At 39.0% G+C, this 23,324-nt stretch overlaps 1 protein-coding gene across 1 annotated transcript in view; it reads left to right on the plus strand.

The window, feature by feature from the left end:
• The window catches only part of RGS17 (regulator of G protein signaling 17), an 89,697-nt gene that overhangs the window by 44,236 nt on the left and 22,137 nt on the right, over nt 1-23,324 (plus strand). Inside the window, exon 2 of the mRNA XM_004753585.2 lies at nt 12,722-12,865. Coding sequence (XP_004753642.1) covers nt 12,747-12,865 — 119 coding nt within the window. The 5' untranslated portion in view covers nt 12,722-12,746. The remainder of the gene's footprint in view (nt 1-12,721; nt 12,866-23,324) is intronic.

The raw sequence follows: 23,324 nt of genomic DNA on the forward strand, positions 1-23,324 counted from the left end.
ACTCTAAAACATTCTGCAAGAGGCAGAACTATGGGGACAATGAAAAGATGAATGGTTGCCAGACGTGGGGAGCAAGGGGAGGGATGAATGGGCAAAGCACAGAGGATTTCTGGGGTAATGAAAATTCTCTTAAAATATTACGGTGGATATATGTCATTACTCATTGTCCAAATCCATGAAATGGTCAACACTAAGAGTGAACCCTAAGGTAGGCAGTGGACTTTGGTGATTATGATGTGTCAGTGTAAGCTCACCGTTCTGGTGAATGATGACAGTGGGGAAGATAGGCATGTGTGGAGGGTATATGGGAAATCTCTGTACCTCCCTCTCAGTTCTGTTGTAGACCTAAAACTGCTCTCAAAACAATAGTCTAAATTTTTTAACAAAATTATCTGCATCCCACTTCTATTTAATTACATGATCCATTTCTCTGTAACTCAGTAACACAATATCAGAAGCCCTATTTCATGAGGCTGACTTTTGCTGAGACCATAATAACTGCAGAGTGTTTTATATTTTTTTTTGTATTCTAATGGTTTATGATTTATGTGGAATAGCGCAACGTAGTAGCGTTTTTTCCAACAACAACATATGAATTCTTTATACTTTCTCACTCTCCAAGTATACTAATATTTCCATTCCTATATGACAAATCATTACCATCAGCATTAACTGGGCAGCTAATGACTGTGGGGCACGGCCTTAGATGCTGAAAATACATATAGTAACTGGATAGTACCTTTCTCTTCAAAATATTTATGTAGAAAGGACAAAAGAATACAAATCAGTGTAATTACCATAAATTGAGAACTCATCCTGTGCCCAGCGCTGTGCTTATTACAGGGATCTTTTCATTTAATTTCACACATTTGGGTGAATTATTAGGTAATGTTACTATGCTGACTTCATAGTTGCATGCACTAGAGCTCAAAACGGTTAGGTAACTCGCTCACAGAGTAAGAGATAGAGCTTTAATTTGAATTTTCGACTACTTGCAATAGAGTATATTCTCCCTAACAGTGCTCGTCTGACATCAGGTACAGACAATTAAAAGTTAGGACATGGCTACTCAATGTGTGATCGCATGTGATTCCTGCGCTGATGTGCAAAACATTTGTTACTGGTCCATGACAAAGTAATAACGCAATGGTGAGTAAGCTTTTAAAAATGTTTAGAGCAAATTTGACAGAGTAATTATATGTCTCTTAAATCTAATAGTAAAAACTAATTGGTGCTTGATATTGCATTTTCCCCACTTTATGATTTGTTTTTATTGTATTTGACCAAAATATTGCTCCATGGCTGATTGGAAATTTAAAAACAAAAAACAAACCAGGGGCGCCTGGCTGTCTCGGTTGGTAGAGCATGCAACTGTTGGTCTTGGGGTTGTCAGCTCAAGCCGCACATGGAGCCTAGTGCGTACTTAATAGAAAGGAAAGGAAGGGGGTAGAAAGAAGGGAAGGTGGGAGAGGGAGGCAAGAGTAACCTCTGCTAACATTAAAAAGAACAAAACCAAACAAAAAACACCCTAGTTCTTCACTATGGATAAGTGAGAATCACTTTGCCAATCCAGAGGGTTAATGGGATGGCCGTGGGTCGGAGGTGAAGTAGGAATTAGGACCATGTTAGGACAGTGTGAATAGCTAACGATGATTGAGTACTTACTATATGCCCAAGACTGTGCTTCGTTTCTCTCTCTCTCTCTCCACATCTACGTAGACACACATACCATATAAACCACATGTATACCATACGTACAGTATAAGTATATACAGTATATACAGTATAAGTATATCCATGCGGTACCATATATATGTATATACACACATCTCTTTGTATAGAGTTATCATTTGATATCTTTACGACAACCCTAGAATTTTGAAATAGATATCTACTATGTCCATTTACCTGATTATATTCTGGATATTACTGCTAATCTTCACCCAGAGCTATTCTTTGCTAAAAACCAAACCAATGAAGTTCCGTTCATTACCAGTTCTCTTTTGTGGATATATGAGGATGGAGAATAATTGTGCTTCTCCACCACCCTCTCCACCAAAAAATAAAATAAAACCTGTCACTTTACTACTTGTCTTTTCTGTTATTCAGAGGGTACTTAGTGGGAGGCTGGGAACAGCTGTGTCAGGGGCTTCTGGGAGAGCCTTTCTCCCCTCATCATGCTTAGTTTTTCTAGTAACTGCTGCCCACTCTTCCTGGAATGAGTAAACATGTTTTGCTGTGTGAGTGAAGAGTGCTGACTGAATTGATTCCCTCGCTTGTGTACTTCCTGGAGTTTGGTGAATTCATTAAAAAAAACAAAACAAAGAAACTGAAGTGAGGTGGTATGAATTTTCTAACAGGACCGGTTTGCTGAACATGCCTGTGTGGAAGGCAGAGTGAAGGGAAGTAAGCGTCTTGATGAAAAAGTCCTAAAAAAGTGCTATAGGGAAAGGGGACCATGAATCCTCTTCAGGGGATTTTTACCTTGAGTAGAACACACACGGGCTTTTGAAAAAGTTTCCTGGTTACTGGATGGTGTCGTTAAATGTTCTTCTGTTTTTTTAATATATGTCTATTAGTGTAAGATAATATATATGGGACGCAGCTTTGGAAAGAATAGATAGTAGATGACCTCACTTGCTGAGTGACTCTGAGGAGGTGGCAGAGTGAAGCTGCTCTTCAATATAGGAAGTTTCAGGAAGTACCAGAGAGATCAGAGATAACTTACATTGTCTTGGTTGTAGAGAAAGAATTGAATGTATATAGGGATATTATGTGACGCACAAACATAAATGGGCTATAGTTTGTGTTTTAGTTTTCTTCTGGCGATGCTTCCACATAGTATTAATCTGTTTATCCCCATTTAATGTGTTTAGATAGACATTGATTGAATTTCCATAACAATTATCCCTGTTTGTGTTACCATCTTAAATAATTATATGAATAATTACTATTAGAAGAAACAGCCTCTGGCATACCCTTTTCAAATGTGATTTTGTTTTCTCTACTGATTTTTTTTTTCTGTTTACAGTTTTTTTTTTCCATATGTTATCTTGCTTATCTTTTTTTTTTTTTTAAGATTCTATTTATTCATCTGAAGGAGAGAGAGCATGCGGGGCGCCCTAGTGGGGGGAGGAGCAAAGGGAGAGGGAGAAGCCGACCTCAGGATGAGCAGGAAACTCAACACAGGGGCTCCATCCCGGGACCCCTGAGATCAGGACCTGAGCCCAAAGCAGAAGCTCAACCAACTAAACGACCCAGGCGCCCCTTTAACTTATCTTTTTTATGTGAATTGAAGTAATAAGCATGTCCACTCTCTGAAGAGCAATTCAGTGATTGCCAAAATGAGTATGTCACATAGGTGAAAGTGCTGTCAATTCTTCCCTAAGTTAACACGTGATGATTCCTTATTAATCAGTGGTGTTGTCTAGAATGGCACAAAGAAAGTACCGGCTGTGCTAAGGATTCTCTTTGTCACCGTGCAGTGTTTATGGCAAAGATTTTGTCCCATTTCTAAAACACTCACCTTAAGCTAATGCTACTATTCTAAACTAAAGCCAAGCCTGAATAAGTCAGGTTAAGAGAAGGTTTTTTTTTGTTTTTTTGTTTTTGTTTTAAGCTCTACTTCATCTGTATTGATATTTTAGACTTTCTACTATCGCCAAGTAATTGAATGACCTTCTTCTTCATATAAACTGAGAAGATCTAACTTCTGGGGGGGAACCTGTTTACACCCCTATGCTAGAAAGACACCTTCTCTTTATCTTGTTTCACTCCTTTAACACACATTGTCAGAGCTCGCTGGTTCTCAAGCTTATTCATATGTGATGAAGTTCCTGGAACATACAGTGCTTTTCACCACGATCATGTTGATGATGTTAACACTGAAATCACTGATTTTTAAATTTATGTGTAAAATTAAATACTGGCTTATATTAGATTCCAGAATATACAGACAGTAGTAGACACCAACATTTTAAGAAGAAAAAACATGGGAGAAAGTATATGAGAGACATTTTTCCTCTTTAAATTAACTTTTTTTTTTTTCTGACCAAAACAGAGAGAGAGAGATGGTTCTAGGTGGAATGAAATACTTGCTCCATCGCACAAAATTTCAGTCCTTGGTGGGAGCTTAATTGAGACACATAATTACTCCTTTATGTTATATCAAAATTATCAAGATGAATGACCCAGCCTCTGCCCTCAAAGAGCACATGCTCCTGTAGGAAAAGCTCACACATGGAAAAACTATAGAACAATATGAAATTGGAGATCAAGGTCAAGTGTTGCTAGGTGCTTTCCCATAGGCTGGTCTGGCCGAGACTGCCAGGAGAAAGAACCTCTGTGAGGTGCTAGTGATTCCACAAAAGAAAAAGTCTTTAGGATGTCAGAGTCCAGTAATGTAACAGGCTTGTGCACAAATTACAACTCATGTGCGAGGTGCGCAATACTGGGTCAACACTGAGAGGTCAGTACTTACTTCTGCCCAAATGGGTAGAAGGTAGAGGGCATGGTAAGTGAGATGAGCATGAAGGGGTAGTATTTCAAGAAGATTTTGTGATTTTTTTCCTCCCACTTTGTGTTTAACTAGAATATACCATGTCTTCCCTACTCGTGGATCTATCACCTTTACACACCAATCACAATCCCCTAAGTTCCCAACTTAGCGTGGCCTGAACCAGAGCTTTTGGGGCCTTACTGGTTACAAGGATCGTCAGGGAATCTTGTTAAAATGTAAAGTCAGATCTAGTAAATCTGAGATGGGGCTTGAGATCCTCATTTCTAACAACCTTCCGTGGGGAGGAGGGGTGTGATGCTGCTGATCTGGGGACCACACTGTGAATGGCAAAGGCCTGGTTTTTAACTCTGCATACGAGAACCTCGGCAATTACCAAGCCCATCCGTCACCCTTGCAGTTACATTTAAAAACCCATCATAAATTTTTCAAGAAAAATCTTCATGTAAACACGAAGACAAGTTGTCTAAGAGTAATAAGAACAAGTATTGTGGTTCTGATTCCAGATGAGTGAGTGCTGTTCCCTTGGCACACTGCTAAGGTTAGTGATCATAGTAGCAATAAATATGCTTTCCCTTCCTTACACCTACCGAGTGAAGTGTATACCATTCCCCCATTTTACAAACAATGGCAGAAGTTAAATAAAACATACTCACTGCCAGGACAAGGCCAGGACCAAGACAGACCCCTGGGATTCTAGTCCGGATCTCGCCTCCTCCAAGCCACTGCACTCTAGAAAGCATAGTCAAAAGAAGAAAATGGAAAGCTGATAGAAGAACAGAATCATTGGAGTAGAAATTGTGATGTTCTGTGGAAAAAAAATGGCTGAATGTTTTGAGCCTAGAAACTAGCATCAACTTTGTACAAGAGCCCTTACCAAATCGTCCTGTCAAATAACACTTTCAAATGTGTCCCATAGATGCATAGGAGCGAAAAGAAGAGGGAAGGACTCTGATCTGATTCTGTTCTTTAAAGGTTAAGGAGGACACAGCGGTGATTATATTTAATCTTATATATATTTATATACTTATAAATACATATGAAAATATTGTTATCATGGAGAGAGAATTGCAGACTCAACATAGTGTGATATTTTAGCAAGCTTTATATATATCACCTAAGAAAAGAAACACAGGGACATATTTACTGATGGAGCCAGACCTAACCCCCCGAAGTATTGACCAGAATCACATCCTGAGGTGTATTCACTCTGAGTACACAGAGGTGACTTCTTGAATTCCTCATAGTTTTAATGTAATCATAAAATGGTATTTTTGAAAACAGCACACACACACACACACAAGTCCTTTAAATACCCCCCAAAAGCAAAAACTAGTTTGGATACAAATCTTCTCAGATCAACATGTCATGAGATGGGAAATGACATTGAAAGCTCGCTCCGTCACATAGATAAATGCTGGCTTAGGTGAAGCAAAGTAGTTATCAGAAATTTTAAATCGAGGAGTAAATTGTTTTCCTTCATAGGGAAAACACATCACAACCGGGAATAAAAATCTGTACATAGTGAATTGCTTCCTTGTCCACCCTAGTGCTATAGAAGGCCTCACAAATTTGGCTTATTTAGCAAATACCTTTTTGGGGCTAAACACTAAATCAACAACTATATGGCAAAACCGAATGCTTTCACTAAACATGAGAAGATGCTGCAAGTATAATGAAGTTTGATTGTTGGATAAGGAGTTGATTGTGGGTACCATGAGTCACTTGAGACTCAGTTCATTTACATGTGTTAAAAATTACAGTGTTAGGGATGAAATGAAAAACCAAACTATTAGTCTTCTTTCTTCACTGAGTAAGCCTTTGTGTGGAGTCCTGAGATAGGAAGATGCTACCCAACGGATACAAAAACTCGACAACCCTGGGAGAAATGATCTCTCAGCAAGAAGACAGGGATGGGAATCTTCAACATCTGTAGCCTCAAAACATTGTACCACACCAGCTTTCTGGGAACATGAAGAACAGTTCTCTCCAGTGTTTTCCTGAGAGGGCTGCCACTTACTGAGTGCTTACTCCATGTATAAAAATTTGTTCCAAGCATTTTACATATTCAATCCATTTGACCTTTACCGTAATAATGATGGATTGAGGTTCTATTGTTATCAATCCCAAAAGGACACTTTGGGAAAGGTTAAAGAGCACTGTTCAAACTTGACAGTATGTCCTAGAGCTATAAGAGTTGTATGTAAAAATTTGAAGTCTCTGTCTTGGGAAAGTAGTTGTTTGTTTGTTTGTTTGTTTGTTTTTTAATAATCTGAGGAATCTGCCATATTCACTGTCACAATACTCCACATTTATTATGCATCTCTTGTTGGCAGAAATTACTGCTAGATTCCAGGAAAGCCAATAGATATGAGATACATTTGTTTCTTTCTCTGCTTCTTCTTAAGAATTTTACAGTTCTATTGGGAAACAATATATAAACAAAAAGAAATGAAGAATCATACTAGTCAATGCTCGAGAACGGGCAATATGATCGATAAAAGTGCAGAAACTGATAAAAACAGGGGTTCTCTTCTCCCTCCCAACTGTATTTTGAAGACACTAGTTAGCTTGGGTAGCCCATTTCTAGAACAGTATCCTCAGAACTAAGATATTTTCTCATTCTCAGGTGCCCAAGTGGTTCATTCGGTTAAGTGTCTTGACCCGTGATCTCAGCTCAGATTTTGTTCTCAAGACCGTGAGTTCAAGCCCCATGTTGGGCTGCATGCTGGACATGGAGCTTCCTTAAAAAAAAAAAAAAAAAAAGATATTTTCTCAGTCTATTCACCCATGTAAAATGGAGACCTCTGTACATCAGCCTCTTTCAAAGCGTTGCCAGGCCTCCATTAGAATGCTCAAAAATACTTGGCTTGACACCAAACTCGAAGGTAAGTGAAGGTCTCATCTAAGTATCAGACAGACTTTCCATACATGGAAGGAAGAGTCTTCATTGCTTCTATTCGTCAATCCTTCTTCTAACATTTGGGATCTTACAAAGCAGATCTATATTCTCTCCTATGTGACATCATTTCAAATATTAGAAAAGTATGATTTGGATTGTCTGTTTTTTCTTCATTAGAGCAAACACCTTTGTTCTAAAAGTAGTATTCTTATGAGATAATTTCGAGGTTTTTTTTTTAAATTCCTCTCCTAATCTTCTGAACATATTTTAATTTCTTTCTTAATTTGTGGTGACCAGAATTAACCAACCATTTAACCAGCCAAGAGAAGACCCATCGCCAGCTTTAGAAAACATGCTTCTATTAATGTGTTCTAAGTTTTCATGAACTATTTTGTTTACACTGTACTATTGATTGATACTGAATTTATTGTCCAGTAAATCACCTAGAATTTTTCATATGCTCCTTGTATGCCACGTTTCTCCCATCCCCATCTTACAGAGTTTTTCTTTTATCCAAGCTCATATCCCTATATTTATCTTTTTAAATTTCATCTTGTTTTTTTGTTCATTGCTCAAATTTTTCAGTTGAGATATAAATGACATATAACATTGTGTAAGTGTAAAGTGTACAAGTGTTGGTTTGATACATTTATATATTGCAACTTGATTGTAGCATTACCTAACTCCTCCATCATGTCACATAATTATCATTTCTTCTGTGCAGTGAAAATATTTAAGGTCTAGTCTCTTAGCAACTTTGAAGTATGTAATATGGTATTGTTAACTATAAGTCTAATGCTATGATCTCTAGAACTTCCTCATGTTCTAACTGCAAGTTTGTACCCTTTGACCAGCATCTCCCCAGTTCCTCCACCACCAGCTCCTGAACCACTGTTTGTACAAGTTCTGCTTTTTTAGATTCCACATAAAAGTGGCAGCAAACAATATTTGTCTTTCTCTGTCTGCCTTATCTCACTTAGCATGTTGCTCTCAAGGTTCATCCATGTTGTTACAAATGGCAAGATTTCCTTCTTTCTCGTGGCTGGATAATGTTTCATTTTACATACATATATACATATATGTATGGAATATATATGAGTGGAATATCATTATATTCTTTTTTACATACATAGACACACACACACACATACACTTTACATCTTTATCCATCATCCACTAACAAACACTTGGTTTGGTTTTCGTATCTTGGGTAGCATGAATAATGCAATTGCAGTGAACATGGAAGTTCGGGTATCTTTTCTGTATCCTGTTTTTATGTTATTTGGACATACACCCAGAAATGCGATTGCTGGATCAGATGGCAATTCTATTTTTAATTTTTTGAAGAACATCCATACTTCAAAAACTTCCATAGTGGCTAAATCAATTTATATTCCCACCAAGAGTGCATGACTATTCCCTTTTCTCCACATGCTCAACTTGTTTATTTCTTGACTTTTTGTTAATAGAGCATCTGACAGGTGTGAGGTACTATCTCCTTGTGGTTTAGATTTGCATTTCCCTGATAATTAGTGATGTTAAGTATCTTTCCTTGTACCTGCTGGACATTTGAGTGTCTTCTTTGGAAAAATGCCTATTCAGTGCCTCTGTCCGTTTTGTTTTGTTTTGTTTTACTGGATTTTGTTGTTGTTGTTGTTGATTCATGTGAGATCTTTATATATTTTGCAAATTAAGCCCTTTACCAGACACATGGTTGCAAATATTTTCTCCCATTCTGCAGGTTGCCTTTTCATTTTGGTGATGATTTCTGTAGCTATGCAGAAGTTTTTATAGTTGGATGTAGTCCCACTTGTTGATTTTTACTCTTGTTGTGCAAAGATGGTTTTGATGATTGTATGTGACCCTTGAAAAGGGAAAAAAGCAACATGGAATGAAAACTGTGATCAGGTGGAAATGAGATCACACATACTCCTTACTTCTTGGAAGATACAAATAATGCCCCCAAACAACAAATAAGCCCTCCCTCATCACTACCTCAGATTTATGGTTTTACCTTGCTAATAAATTTACCGAAGCTTTGAGGGGGGAAATGGTGATCCTCAAGGATTAATCTTTATTCATAAGAGCTTTCCCAACACCTCACTAGAGGAACTAAATGACATATTTTCCAAGGTGGCCAGTGTGAGAAGAGCAGTCTGGTATGCCACTATACATGCTCCCAGTTCTTCTGTGTCCCTGGGTCGTGGGCCCTTCCAAGGCCACAGAGCTCAGAGTCTGAAGTCCTAATTTCGCGCACAGGTATGTACTTCTCTGCACAGGAAAAACCAATTTCCCCTGCCTCATTCCCCTCTACCCTGTGAAATTAAATAGTTTCTTGACAGTCTGTCTCCCTAGGGAGTTTGACTGGAGGAAAGAAAAAGCTGGCCTCCACCTACTCAAAACTGTTTGAGTTTGAGTCCTTGGTTATGCACCCTTCTGCAAAACTTTTTTTTCCCCCTTTTTTCCTTTATGACATTAACAAAATCTGTTTTGCTTAAAACTAGAATCAGTTACCTCTAGAAATGAAAACTAGAAGAGTTATGCAGATTTTCCCTTCTGTATTTACAGATAAACCCCAGTGAATTATCATGAGCCCCACTGCTTAGAGGGACACACAAGAAGTAGATGCAAGTAAGGATTCCAGTATGTGAATAGCCACTATTCCCTATGCCTGTTCACCCAGAGAGAGGGTGGTCACTAAGTAGCTCTCTAAATAGCTTTTCCTCCCCTCTGTGTGTATAATTCTTTGGACAGTGCAACTATGTAGCCAAATATGACAACAGACTGTTTTTCTTAAACATAGCTTTATGTCAGGCAGCCCAGGAGAAGTGTAGACTCCAAACACAGTTGATATAATACCAAATATAAATACTGAACTGCTGGTATTCAGGGACACACACAGGTCGGTCAGAAAAACAGAGGCAACCTGCCCCAAATGGTATGGGTACTTACACAAGAGAAATCAGTGAGTAGTAGTTTTATTTTGTTTTGTTATTGACAGAAGGAAAATGTTTATGGCACAGCATACACAGTTACCTCAGAAAAAACACAAGGTATTTGCCTGTGATCTTTTTTTTTCTAATGAGCCAAAGGATTTAAAAAACAGTGAAAAGTCCTGAAAATTTCATATAGTATTTGAACTCCTTTTCAATGGCTTTAAACCACAACATTGCATGCAGCATAGCATTTCTCTATGAATTTTCCAAAATCGGATAGTTAGCAGTGAGATAATGAAGGTCTTCAATTCTCAAGAAGGTAATTGAATCATTCTGTAAACTTCCAGGATAAGATACAGATAAGGACCTCTGTCTGGTATAAAGCTTTTTGTATTTATGTATGTGTTGGAGGGGTTGCTCTGAAGAAAAAATATAGATAAGTACAAAAGATAATCAAATAAATACTCCTTTGTGCAATACTCCAATTAAAAATATTAATATTTTATTATTGTTGCAGGTCTTTGTAAAAGAAATGATCAGATAAAGTTAAAAATCCCTTCTTTTCCAATCACATTCCCATCATTATCCCCCAGAAGCATCCAAGGTCATGGATCAAGTTCATGTTTTTATCACTTTACTATACATATTATCTGGAAATTAATAAGAGATATTGTTTTGCATACTTATGAAGATTATGTTAATAATACAAGTTATATTTAATATTTTACAGCTATTTTCCCACTCAATGTCATTTTATGATCTCCTCCTTGAAATCTATAGATAAGTTATTCATTTTAAGTGTTGTTTCTATCTCATCATATAGTGAGATCTCCATTTTTATTCATTCCTAAAAAGAGGAAAATATGGATTGTTTTTCAGTTAAGTTATTAAAAATACTGTCTTTAATGCCTCCTCATACATTAGTGTATGCATATGTGAAAGTTTTCTCCAGTGTATAACTAGGAGAGTGAAATTTGTTAGCTACATTGTTAGGTAGCCAATAGTATTCTTCAAAATGATGGTTGAGAGCTTTTTGTTTACCCAGCTCTTCTCTCAAAATTGGTGCCCTGTGACTTTTTAACTGGGGGAAATTGGTTATGGAATAGTTGTTTTATTCAAATTTTTCTGAGTACAAGTTTTGAGCATTTATTAATCTAACTTGGGGCATTTCTATTTTCTCTTCTGTAAACTGCCCGCCCATCTCTGCCCGCTTGTCTATTAGGTAATTTGCATTTTTCAGCTGTGATATGTTACTTCTGTCTTACAGATAATAATCCTTTGTATCTTCTAGTCTGGTTTTCATTTTTCACTTTATTTTACTATTATTTAATAATATTTTCCTTTTTGACTTACTCTCGTAAGAAATCCTTTTCCTGCCCTGAAACTGTAAAAGCATTTTTCTATATCTTCTTGCCAGAGTTTTAGAATTGTTTGTAACATCTACCCCTAATTAGTCTGAAGTTTATTTGTTTGTGTGGTACAGCTTAGAGGTGTATGTAATTTTTTTCATGTATAAATCTAATTGTATCAACACCATGTATTGAATTTTTTTTCTAAGTGATAATGAAGTGCCCTCTAACTTAAACCATGATTGCATATATGCTTGAGTCTGTGTCTCAGCTCAATACAAATTCCTTCCACTGATCTATTTATGTATTCCCATTATCAATGACATACTGTCATAATTATGATCGTTTCATATTATTGATAAGATATCCCCACTTGTTCTTGTTTCCAGAAGTATCATGTTTATTTCTGTCCTTTTAGTCCTCCACATAAACTTTAGAATCTCTTTATAGATTTCCATGAATGATTCCATTAGAATTTTTATTGCAGTCATATTGAATTTATAGAATAATTTGGGACAATTATCATTTTGAAGATATCCCATGTTCCTGCTTGAGAACATCGCCTGTCTCTATCCGGGTTTATTTTGTGTTTTTGACACAGTTTTATAATATTTTCCAAAAGTTGGAAAGTTTTTAAGATAGTCTCCTAAAATTATTTTCTTGAGAATTTTTCATTTGACTACTAGCGCTTATTCAGTTTCTCTCTTTTTTTTTTTTTTAAGATTTTTAAATTTACTTATATGACAGAAAGACAGAGAGATCACAAGTAGGCAGAGAGAGAGAGGGAAGCAGGCTCCCCGCCGAGCAGAGAGCCCGATGCGGGACTCCATCCCAGGACCCTGAGATCATGACCCGAGCCGAAGGCAGAGGCTTTAACCCACTGAGCCACCCCGGCACCCTCAGTTTCTCTTTTTTTAATCTTCATTTATCTCCCATCCCAATTAAACTGTGCTCCCTTCAGCAGAGGCAATGTAGCTCTCTTTTAACTTTTCATACCTTCTGTTTTCTCTTTTCTCAGCCAGTTGGGTCCGAAAGAAGCTGAAATGCGGAAAAGACAGCAGACACAGAATGAAGGAGCACCTGCTGTGTCTCAAGGGCCCGGAAACCAGAGACCCAACAACACGTGTTGCTTCTGCTGGTGCTGTTGCTGTAGCTGCTCCTGGTATGTGGCTCTCTGGGTAGGACCCCACCCCTGCCCTAGCGGGGGCACTAACTAGAATGAATTTGCGGCTTTGTTCTTGGGATCCTGGAAACTTCTCAGTCCGTCTCCCTTTCCTCCCTTACAAGTAGGAATTATTGGAGACCGTCTCTGGAAATAGAATATTTCCCCAGAATCTACATTTAAATTGAGATTAAGGCAAACAGTGAAAACTCATTTTGTATCCTGTTTTTCTCCATCCACATTTCTTAAAGAGATGGGTAAAAATAAGATTATGATTAGAGACTTGTTTAACCCTAAACAAAATTCTCCAATGTTCCAGAAGGTACAAGAACATTAAGATAACATCTAGCAGTCCTGCACATCATAGTCGATGTTGTGTTTTAGCCATGTGCTGTTTCTCGGGATGCTGATCGTTCTGTCACAGAGTCACAAAACTGTGAATCAGAGTGGCATGCGCAGCCACGGACGCCTGATAAAGGACAGAGAAAGGAGTGCCACAAACTGTGTCCACAGGTCTAAAAGGCCAGGGGCTTTGACCGGTATGAAGGCCAAGTCAGTCAACTAAATCTCCAGATTGTAAGAGCCAGAGAAGCTGCTTTCCTTTGTGATTTTATTCCTGACAGGTTCTGTGACATCATCCAAAGTTTAAACTCTGCCTTTTGGCAAAATGATGAAGTTAGACAAGCTGACTCCTGTCTAGTACTAAATGTCCATGATTCAGGCACCTCAGAAAACCTGCTCCAGTTCCAAATTCCCCAAGTGCCTTCCAATAAGAAAATCAGCAAGACCAAGAGTCCTAAGATGAGATCTCCCAGGGGGATGCTACACTTAATGGAACTTCCCATAGAACCGTAAGTTTTGGGGTCCTTGAAGATCCAGTTCACAAGTGGATCTCCTGGATTAGTCGCGGTCTTCTGGATCTCCCTGACTTAGGTCAAAGCTTTGAAGAAAGGCCCAAATGCCTGAATCGCCTTCTTGTATATGATCTTTACACTCTTCCTGAGGTTATTGGTATGAGATGGTGGCATAATATTCTATCATTGCCAATATAGAGGAGACTTGTCATGCTCTAGTGGTAACCTTGGTCTTGAACAAGCTCTGTTCCTTCTAGGAAACTTCATTTCCAGAAAACCATCGGATATTTTAGTAATTTGGAAGGTTTAGTTTTTATACATATCAAAATTGCCTCTCAGATGATGATGTTTTGTTAAGGAAAATCACAAGGGACTATTTTTCTTTCCTTTGTAAGCCTTAACTATTTCAAATAGGGGAAATATGTCAATAAAATTATATATATATATATTTTCACTTATATATATACAGCTTAAGAGATCACCTACCTCTGGTCTGAATCCATGGAGTGAAGTGTAGCGACTTAATATGGTAGGTTGGAAGTCAGACTGCCTGAGCTCAAGTCTTGTCTTCCTCATCACTGTCTGACTTTCAACAAGTTACTTGATGTCCTCAAATTCCTCATATGTCAAAATACAGTAACAAGAATCCCTACTTCATAAGGTTGTTGTAAATAATAAATGAAATAAAACACATACAAGCTGAAAGCAGTGTCTGACACATAGTATGCATTTAAGAATTAGGTCACTGGGGGACACCTGGGTGGCACAGTCGGTTAAGTGTCCTACTCTTGGTTTTAGCTCAGGTCGTGATCTCGGGTCATGAGACTGAGCCCTGCATCAGGCTCTGCGCTCAGCATAGAGTCCACTTGGACTCGATCCCTGTCCCTCCGCACCCCCACCCCGCACCCCTTCCTTCCCATGCTCGCTCTCGCTCTCTCTCACATTAGCTCACTGGGTTATAGAACGCTTCATATAGGAAAAAAATATAATCTCCTTAAAGAGGAGCTGGCTTGAAAATATATATATATTATATATGTATGTATTTTTTTTAAAGATCTGCTTAGGGATATAACATAAAAACTAATCTTAGGAAAGCTATTTTATTTTAGATTTTTTTGTAAGACATCGCAAATATATTGTTACACAGTGTTGAAGATTATATTTCTATTTCTCATTTGCATTCTGCCATGTTCCAGAAATCAGTATATGATTTTATTTACCTGCCAAAATTTATTTCTGAATTGCTTCAGGATTATAACACCAAAACAGATAAGAGTACTGAAGTTTGGTTGCACTACATACATTCGCTGTCAAACAGCTATTTGGTGAATTTTGTTGTTGTTGTTGTTGTTGTTTTCCTCTCCTACATATATTTAGTGAGACCTGCTTTTATAAAGTGTACACTGAATAACAAAACATTCAACAGGAGCTCATGAACATCAAACGGTCACAGAACACGGACTATGGATGGAATCCAAAACAGATTTTGGAAGCTGCCTTAACTCTCTATACCTCTAAAGTGACACCAGTTTGAGCTCAGACATTTGGTGCATTGGACGAGGGCTCTGCTAGAGTCAAATGTCATTGTCAAGAATTGTGTTTATTAGCAATGATTCATGGATGCCTGAGTCTAAGCCATAAAACACACAGTCTATAAATTTTATAAGTCTTCCATAAATGATAAATCATAGGTAATTTCAAATATAAACAACAGGAACAAAATGAAAGTTCAGCTGCCTTAACTATGAATTCTAACTGTGTTATCTCATGGCAAATGAGAATCTCAATACATGCACTTTGAAAATATCATTGTTTTTATATTTTGAGTTTAAGAAAAATATTTTAAAGCCTTATGATAGTGGAAAAACAAAAGAAATAAATGTTCTTCAAATTTTCCAGGCTGGGTCAGAGGAGCAGAATGGAAAGAAACACTAAAAAATGTTAATTTGGGGACCAAAATAAAACTAGAAATCAAAATATGAAGTCACTGTCACTTGTGAAAATGAACAGTTGTCACGTAGCTGATTTCTCCTCCTTTTAAGGAAATAGAATGCTGAGCAAGTGAATTTCTATATCTAGTAATAAATACAAATGCCTCACCCTAACCTCACATCTTATAGGCTTTTTCAGCAACATAGTATTTCCCTCAAATTTAAATTTCACTTTCATATTTCAGCATCAGCTCTTCTCCCTTACATATTTAAACTTATTCCTGCCTTAATAAAATTACCACTGTGCTTTTTTCGGTGGGGGGCGGGGTGTATGATACAGAGATTATGAAACTGCTAAATATTTCCACAGTTTCCTTCCAACATCTTTATCCATAATGAATTGTTAAGCCCATCTGTTCTCTGTCCCTTTCAAGGAACCACTTCTGTCCCCAAATCAGTCTCTTTCCCTTCTCTCCCTACAGTCTTCCATTTCAATAGGAGAAAACATGGGAATGTGGTTTAGAGCATGTGAGCCGTGTAACAGAAATGAATCACAGAGGTCTGAGTTTGGGCCATAAAACGAACCAACGAACCATGTAGAAATCTGCGAGTCCTTCCGTACGTGGGACTAAGCTGTTCCTGATCAGGAGGATAGAGAATTTTGTCAAGAGACAAGAGAAACTTGTCTATAGGTTCAACATTGCCACTATGAAGATTTAATATCCCTTTGAATTCAAGATTCAAACAGAGGTAGTTAACTCACTTCTCTTTTCTTGATGAGATTGAAATTCTTGAACGATGAGGGCTCTCCACCAAACTCCACCTCCAGGATAGTAGGGGGCAGTGAGGCCATTCATACATGCACATTTGAGATGACACAGGGGATGGGCCATTGCAAAGTAGAAACTGCTGTTGCCTCCCGACAGCAAGGTGCCTCAAGAAGGAGATGGAAAGGTAGAGATTTCAAGATTTATGTCAAGCTTAGAGCTAGTTCCCAAATTGTCCCCCAAACCCTCTTGTAATATCAGAGTTTATGTTAAAATAACCCAGATTGTTTTCTTTCTCAAAGAAGTCTCTAGATGCTAATCTGTCCCTGTTTTAATTCCTTGTTGCTCCTGGTGGTGTCCTATCAAGCAAGACAGAGTTCCATGTTCAACCATAAAAAATTAGAACTCAAGAGACTTCAGTTCTCATCTTTCCAGAATGTTCCTATTGACGGGACAGATCTAAGTAAAGGTTCAGCACTTCATAAACATGCCCCCTCCTTCCATTCTTAACAAGTACCCCAGTTCTGGTCATTCAAAACAGTGCAAAAATCATGTCCTGTTTTATCCTCTGATGCTGTCACACTTTAGCTATCTGCCAGTGAAAATACTATGATGCATGCTTTAAACACCAGAGGTTATTTTTCAAAAGGGAAAACAAAATCCATGTCTGCTCCATGGTGAAGAAACCAGCCCCTGGAAATAAATCTGCTACCACATGCAAGGTGAATCATTTTTTTTTTTAAGATTTTATTTATTTATTTGACAGAAAGACACAGCAAGAGAGGGAACAGAAGCAGGGGAGTGGGAGAGGGAGAAGCAGGCTTCCTGCAAGGAGCCTGATGCGGAGTTTGAACCCAGGACCCTGGGATCATGACCTGAGCCAAAGGCAGATGCTTAATGATTGGGCCACCCAGGTGCCCCAAGGAGGCACCGGTGATAAACACTTTACCTGTCACGCTCAGAGACTTGATCATCTCACACGAGAGAGAGTAAGTTACATGCCTAGGACTTCCGAAGTCCTTGCAAACAGATCCTCATAGGTATCTCTTACAAACAAGTCTGTGGTTTCGACTCACCATGGCATAGGTGAATTTCCTCAATAGTTTCTATGACTTACGTAAACCTAAAACTCAGACAGTCAAAACCCACCTACTAAAACGAACCTCAGTTTCCCAGGTCATAGCCACAAGATCAGAAAGTGGACATGAGGACCACGAACCTTCTGTAAAGCCACACGTTTGTTAACTCTCTCATTTACAGTTTACTGAATGCCCCCTGTTATCTGGTACAGTTGTACTTCATTGGCTTTCACCAGATTCTCCCTGCCTCTGCATCAACAGAATAAATTCTCAATAAGCAGTTGAATCCAGAGAGGACACCCTCTAGAAAGCTTGGTATTCACACTGTCTCTGCCAAGTCCGTGTTATGTATGACCAGAGGGCTATCTACTGGAAACTGCCAGAATTGGAATGCCTTGATCCTTTTCCATCGAAGGCATGCCATTGGCACTCTTTTTGACTCTGTGTTTACTTTAAAGTTTTTTGAATATCCCGTGGTGGGTATTTAGATCCTCAATGGAAAAGATGGAAGTATACAGAACAAAATAATAGAGGAAAATGTTATGCTCAGACTCATTTAGAAGAATAGGAAGAAGGCGCCGGAGAAGGGCTGGAGAAAGAAAGTTAAAATTAATTTGAGTCAGAAGGAGACAAGGGGCAGTTTAGAAGAAAAGGCAGCTCACAGCCAGCTGATTCGGTAAGGAACCAAGGAAGTGTCCTGCTGGGTGCTGGGGGACCTGTGACATGATTCCCCTGAGGTGGGGGGTCTGTGGTTTGAGGAGGCTGGTAAGGAATCCCAAAGCTGTAAGAGAATACAGAGAGGCAGAGAGGGGGAAAGTCAGATGACATTAGCCTCACAGAATGTGGAAGAGGAACGCCAGCCCCGACCTTGCCCTGCCTGAGAGACGCCGTCAGAGAGCTGGGTGCCAGGCAGGGCCAGAGCGGGGATGTGGGCTACAGAAGGCTCAGAACACAGGAAGTGTGTTTGCCATGGAAAGGGAGTTCCAAAGAAACAAGGAGTATCCTCAGAGTGGGAGCCTGCCTCACTCTGGCAAAGAAGCCCAGAGGCTGATACTCGGAGGCAAGGTACTGTAGGTGTAAGGGTTGGGAGTTGTGCTGGGACAGGGCTCTGAATGAGGCCGGGTGTGGCAGATGGCTAAGACGACCTTGGCATTGAGCTAGTCTGTTCATGTGCACTGCCATGCCTCCCGCTGCCCTGGATAAAGCTGAAACGGGGGGGCGGGGCAGCTTGACACCCCAGTTCACGCTACTGGTTTTCATATTAGTGATTCTCTTTCTGTTTAACATGTGTTTTTTAAAGGGTTAATACCTTTAAAATTTTATTCCATGGATTTTATCGTTGAATTCATAAAAGTTCATATTGGTCACGGCACTGAACATTTCTGTAAACATATACTAAAGTTTTATACTTGAAAATAGCCAAAAATCAGTTGGCGTATAGCATATTATTTGGCACATAGTAGGTGCTTAACCAATGCTGTGGTGTTAAATGGATGACTGAATTTGGGTTTTCTATTTGAGTCCACTTTATAAAAATTCATGTCACAAAAATTATTTTTTAAAAAAATAACAGGCATATTCTCTCGGGTCTTTGTATAATGTTGTCGCACGTGATGCTAGTAGACACCAGATTTCTTCTTATGTGCCTTCTTCCTTCATCGTCCCGTGTGTGTGTGTGTGTGTGTGTGTGTTGGCAGGAACAGTAGTATACTGGTAGCACTAGCAGTGCTTAGTAGTAGAGAGGGACAAGTGTTCTGGGAGAGAGGCCTAGAATCCAGTGTTACTGGGATAGAAGAAGGACCGCATAGAAGGCTGAAGAGATAGGCAGTGCAGGCACTAAAATGCCTTTAGTGCCCAATTAAGGAGTTAGGGCTTCACACTGCTTTGGATATAAGAAGGGTTTGAAGATTATTATATAAGGAGGAGACAGAGCCCATTGTATGTTTAAGTCTACCCTTGTGGAGCCAGTGGAAAGTATGTGAGAGGACAAGGCAAAAAACAAGGCAAGTATCAGGAGATTCTGGAACAGCCTTGCTGAGAGATGTCGGGGGCCCCAAACAGAACAATGGTGAGAGCAGACATTCCTGATTCAAGAGCCGCTGGGTGTGCAGGCAAGAATTCGCAGTAGATGAGAAGCAGGATACCTCCTCGTCGCTTGCTCCCATGGCCAGGTTGATGGCGACCCCATCAAATGAGAGGACACGGCAACGGGAGGCTGTTTAGGGCTGGACAGGTTGTGAGCTGGACTTGCTCTGTTTAAGGTTAGCTGTGGAATGACCTGTGAACGAAGGACGACACCTCAGGAAATTCCAACTTGAGAGAGAAAGCCGTGCAAGTGCCTTACACATGGAAAGCAGAGGAGACAGTCTGGGAGGTAACGCAAAACACGCTCCTGGCCTGGCACAAGCCATGAGAGGAGCTTCCCGAAGAAGGGAATGACTGATGTCCCCATACCCAGTACACCAGGGAGGTCCACCATGATAAGAACATCTTGTAAAAACATCTTGTCACGTGGCCAGCTGAAGGCTTCTCACTGAGCTCCGTGAGAATCAAGCTTCTCTTTCAAGTGCACAAGGAGGAGTGCCTGGGTTGGTGCAGTCAACTGAGCGTCACCCAACTCTTGGTTTCGGCTCAGGTCATGATCTCAGCGTCGTGAGATCGAGCCCTACATTGGGCTCCACGCTTAGTGCACAGTCTGGTCGGGATCCTGTCTCTCCCTCTCCTTCTACCCCACCCCCCAAGTAAATAAACAAGTCTTAAATAAAGTGCACAAGAAAGAAGAATTTAGAGAAAAAAGCAACCCACAGAGAAAATAAGTGCACCTCTCCTCAAAGCTGTGAGGCACCCTGATCTTGGGTGAAGGTCCAATTTGAGGAAATCTGGGGTTATCTTCTTGATTTAATCAAAGCAAAATTATTCAATTTCTAAAACATTAAGAAATTCAGCCCTTTAAATTCTAGGCCAAATTTATTAACTTTCTGGACAATATTTAAGAACTTCCCTCCCATCCTCCCCAAATCAATAATGATATCAGGCATATGGTTATGACATTTTTGCTACCCCTACCCTATATTCAAAATGTAGTAGTTGTTACATCGGATTGAAATAGTATTAACTTTTAACTTTTTTCTTCTCATTAAAACTTTGCATTATTTCTTTTAGGACTGGCTTACTTTTTCAAGGTCAAGGTGCAATAGACGTATTGAAATATGCCTGCTATTTCAGGATATCACTCGGGTAGTACTTGTTCCTTATCAGATACAACAATGAAATCCAGTTCTTTCAAATATGAAATTTATTATGATATTATTAAGTGTGATAAGTCTGCTTCCTTGGGTTGTAGAAATATTATAATTTCCAATTTTAAAAAGATAAAATTTGTATCTTTGTTTCAGATGCCAATATACCACGTATCAGCCTACATCTGGGAGCATGGATTCCTAAGTAGAAAGCAAATTCCTGCTCTTGCTACTTTTTTCTGTGAAGCAACATAGATAATTTAAAAATACAGGATCATTTTAATCAACTCATTCCGAGTAATAGCAGAACAATAAATAATTCCATGTGTTTTATTCTAAACAGATCTCATTTTGCCATATTTAAAGACTATATACAAATTCTAACACATCTTCCTCATCTAAATAACCTACTCAAAAGAGACAGCATGGAGTAGGCAAGAAACAAACAGCGACTCTGGAATTAGGCCTGAATGAGTCCTTGCTCCATGACCTTCAACTATGAGACATTCGGCAAGTGACTCAATCTTTCTGAGCCTCAGGTTCGCCATCTGTAAGATGTAATTAATAATATACATAAGTCAGTGAGTTTAGGTTTCAGTACATCCTAGAGGTCCTGAGTAATCCTTTCTTGATAAATATTACTTCTGCCCCACAACCCCCCACAAGGCTCAGGCTGAAAGGAAACTATCAGATTTTGTAGGATTTGAGCACTGTAGGCTTCCATGTTGTCAGTGAATGCAGCAGAACCCATTCCTACATTCTCTGTCTCTGGCCCTCTCTCCCCAGCTGTCCCGTTCATCAGCACGGGGACAACTCAGCATTCCTGGAGCACGGATCACACCGCCACAGGATTCCCAGAGGGCTGTACATTCATTCTCTTCTGGGGCTCAATTTCTCCACAAATCCGGATTATTTCTTTCATCCTAATTGTTCTCAGGGGTGCTTCCTGCTTCATCCCATACATATTCACGCAGCCAGGAACTAGAATGTATAGATACAGTGGGAAGAATAAGTGACCCTACCAACTTTCAGATGTCTTTCTGAGTATCAACTGCTTGAGCTCCAATGTAACTGATGTATTTAAAGACTTAGATGACTACTTGCCATTTTAATAACAGTGTCTACTAACTAAATAGAAGTCCATTTGGACTTTTCACATCCTAGATATTTGCTTTCCCACAAAAGCATCAACTAACTTAATTATGGCTTACAGGAAAAATTACAGTGGGTTGAAGGACGAGCTTAAAATAGGATTTCAGTCAACCTGAGAACTGAAATAGGAGAGTCTGATGATTGGTGTATATTATATAAAGTACATCTAAATATTCAATCTTGTACTTAACTTTAAGGGCAGGGGTGCAGAAGAAACCTTGTTTATGCCAAATAAAAAACTTTGGTTATTGAACTAAAAATAAGCTTTACATAATGGATCCAGATTTTAACTATGTAATAACTTGTCAGCAGTTGGCCTTCTAAATCAAATTAAATGTGTCGATGAACTAAAATACATGACTTGAAGTTTGAAATAAAACTGTTATACCAATGGAAAAAGGGAATCTTTGAAACTCATCTTTTCCAACAGAAGCACGTGTAGAGAGAAATTGGTAGCAAAGAGAGGATGAATAGATAGAGACATTAGTCCTCAGTTTCCGTGCATCGGAAGACGAAACGATTGCTTACATATAACCCAAACTGAAATGAAAATCTTTTGGAAAATCTATTCTCGAAATGGCTCTTTTATTTTATTTTATTTTTTTCCCCATCTGTGGGATGCTTTTATTCAAAAATCATTCTTTTCTTTTGGGGTGTGCCATGACATAATGGAAAAAGCATAACTTCTGATAAAATCGTGCCTCCTCCATTTATTATAAGATACTGGACAAGCTTTTCTCATCTGTAAAGTGTCTCATTGTGAGAATCATGAAGATACTGTTAATATATATTGCAACACAAAGCCTGGGACCTAGTAAGCATTCAGTGTCTCTAAATCATTGCGGAAATGGAACCAAAGAGTTGAGAATTTGTTCTCTATTCATTATTATTATTATTATTATTTTATTACCATTTTTAAATTTCTTTTCAGCGTAACAGTATTCATAGTTTTTGCACCACACCCAGTGCTCCATACAATCCGTGCCCTCTCTAATACCCACCACCTGGTTCCCCCAACCTCCCACCCCCCGCCCTTTCAAAACCCTCAGACTGTTTTTCAGAGTCCACAGTCTCTCATGGTTCACCTCCCCTTCCAATTTCCCTCAACTCCCTTCTCCTCTCCATCTCCCCTTGTCCTCCATGCTATTTGTTATGCTCCACAAATAAGTGAAACCATATGATAATTGACTCTCTCTGCTTGACTTATTTCACTCAGCATCATCTCTTCCAGTCCCGTCCATGTTGCTACAGAAGTTGGGTATTCGTCCTTTCTGATGGAGGCATCATACTCCATAGTGTATATGGACCACATCTTCCTTATCCATTCGTCCGTTGAAGGGCATCTTGGTTCTTTCCACAGTTTGGCGACCGTGGCCATTGCTGCTATAAACATTGGGGTACAGACGGCCCTTCTTTTCACTACTTTTAAAGAATTCT

This window comes from Mustela putorius, unplaced genomic scaffold (assembly GCF_011764305.1).
Source record: "Mustela putorius furo isolate JIRA1106 unplaced genomic scaffold, ASM1176430v1.1 tig00000450_pilon_pilon_pilon, whole genome shotgun sequence".
NCBI classification, from domain to species: Eukaryota; Metazoa; Chordata; class Mammalia; order Carnivora; family Mustelidae; genus Mustela; species Mustela putorius.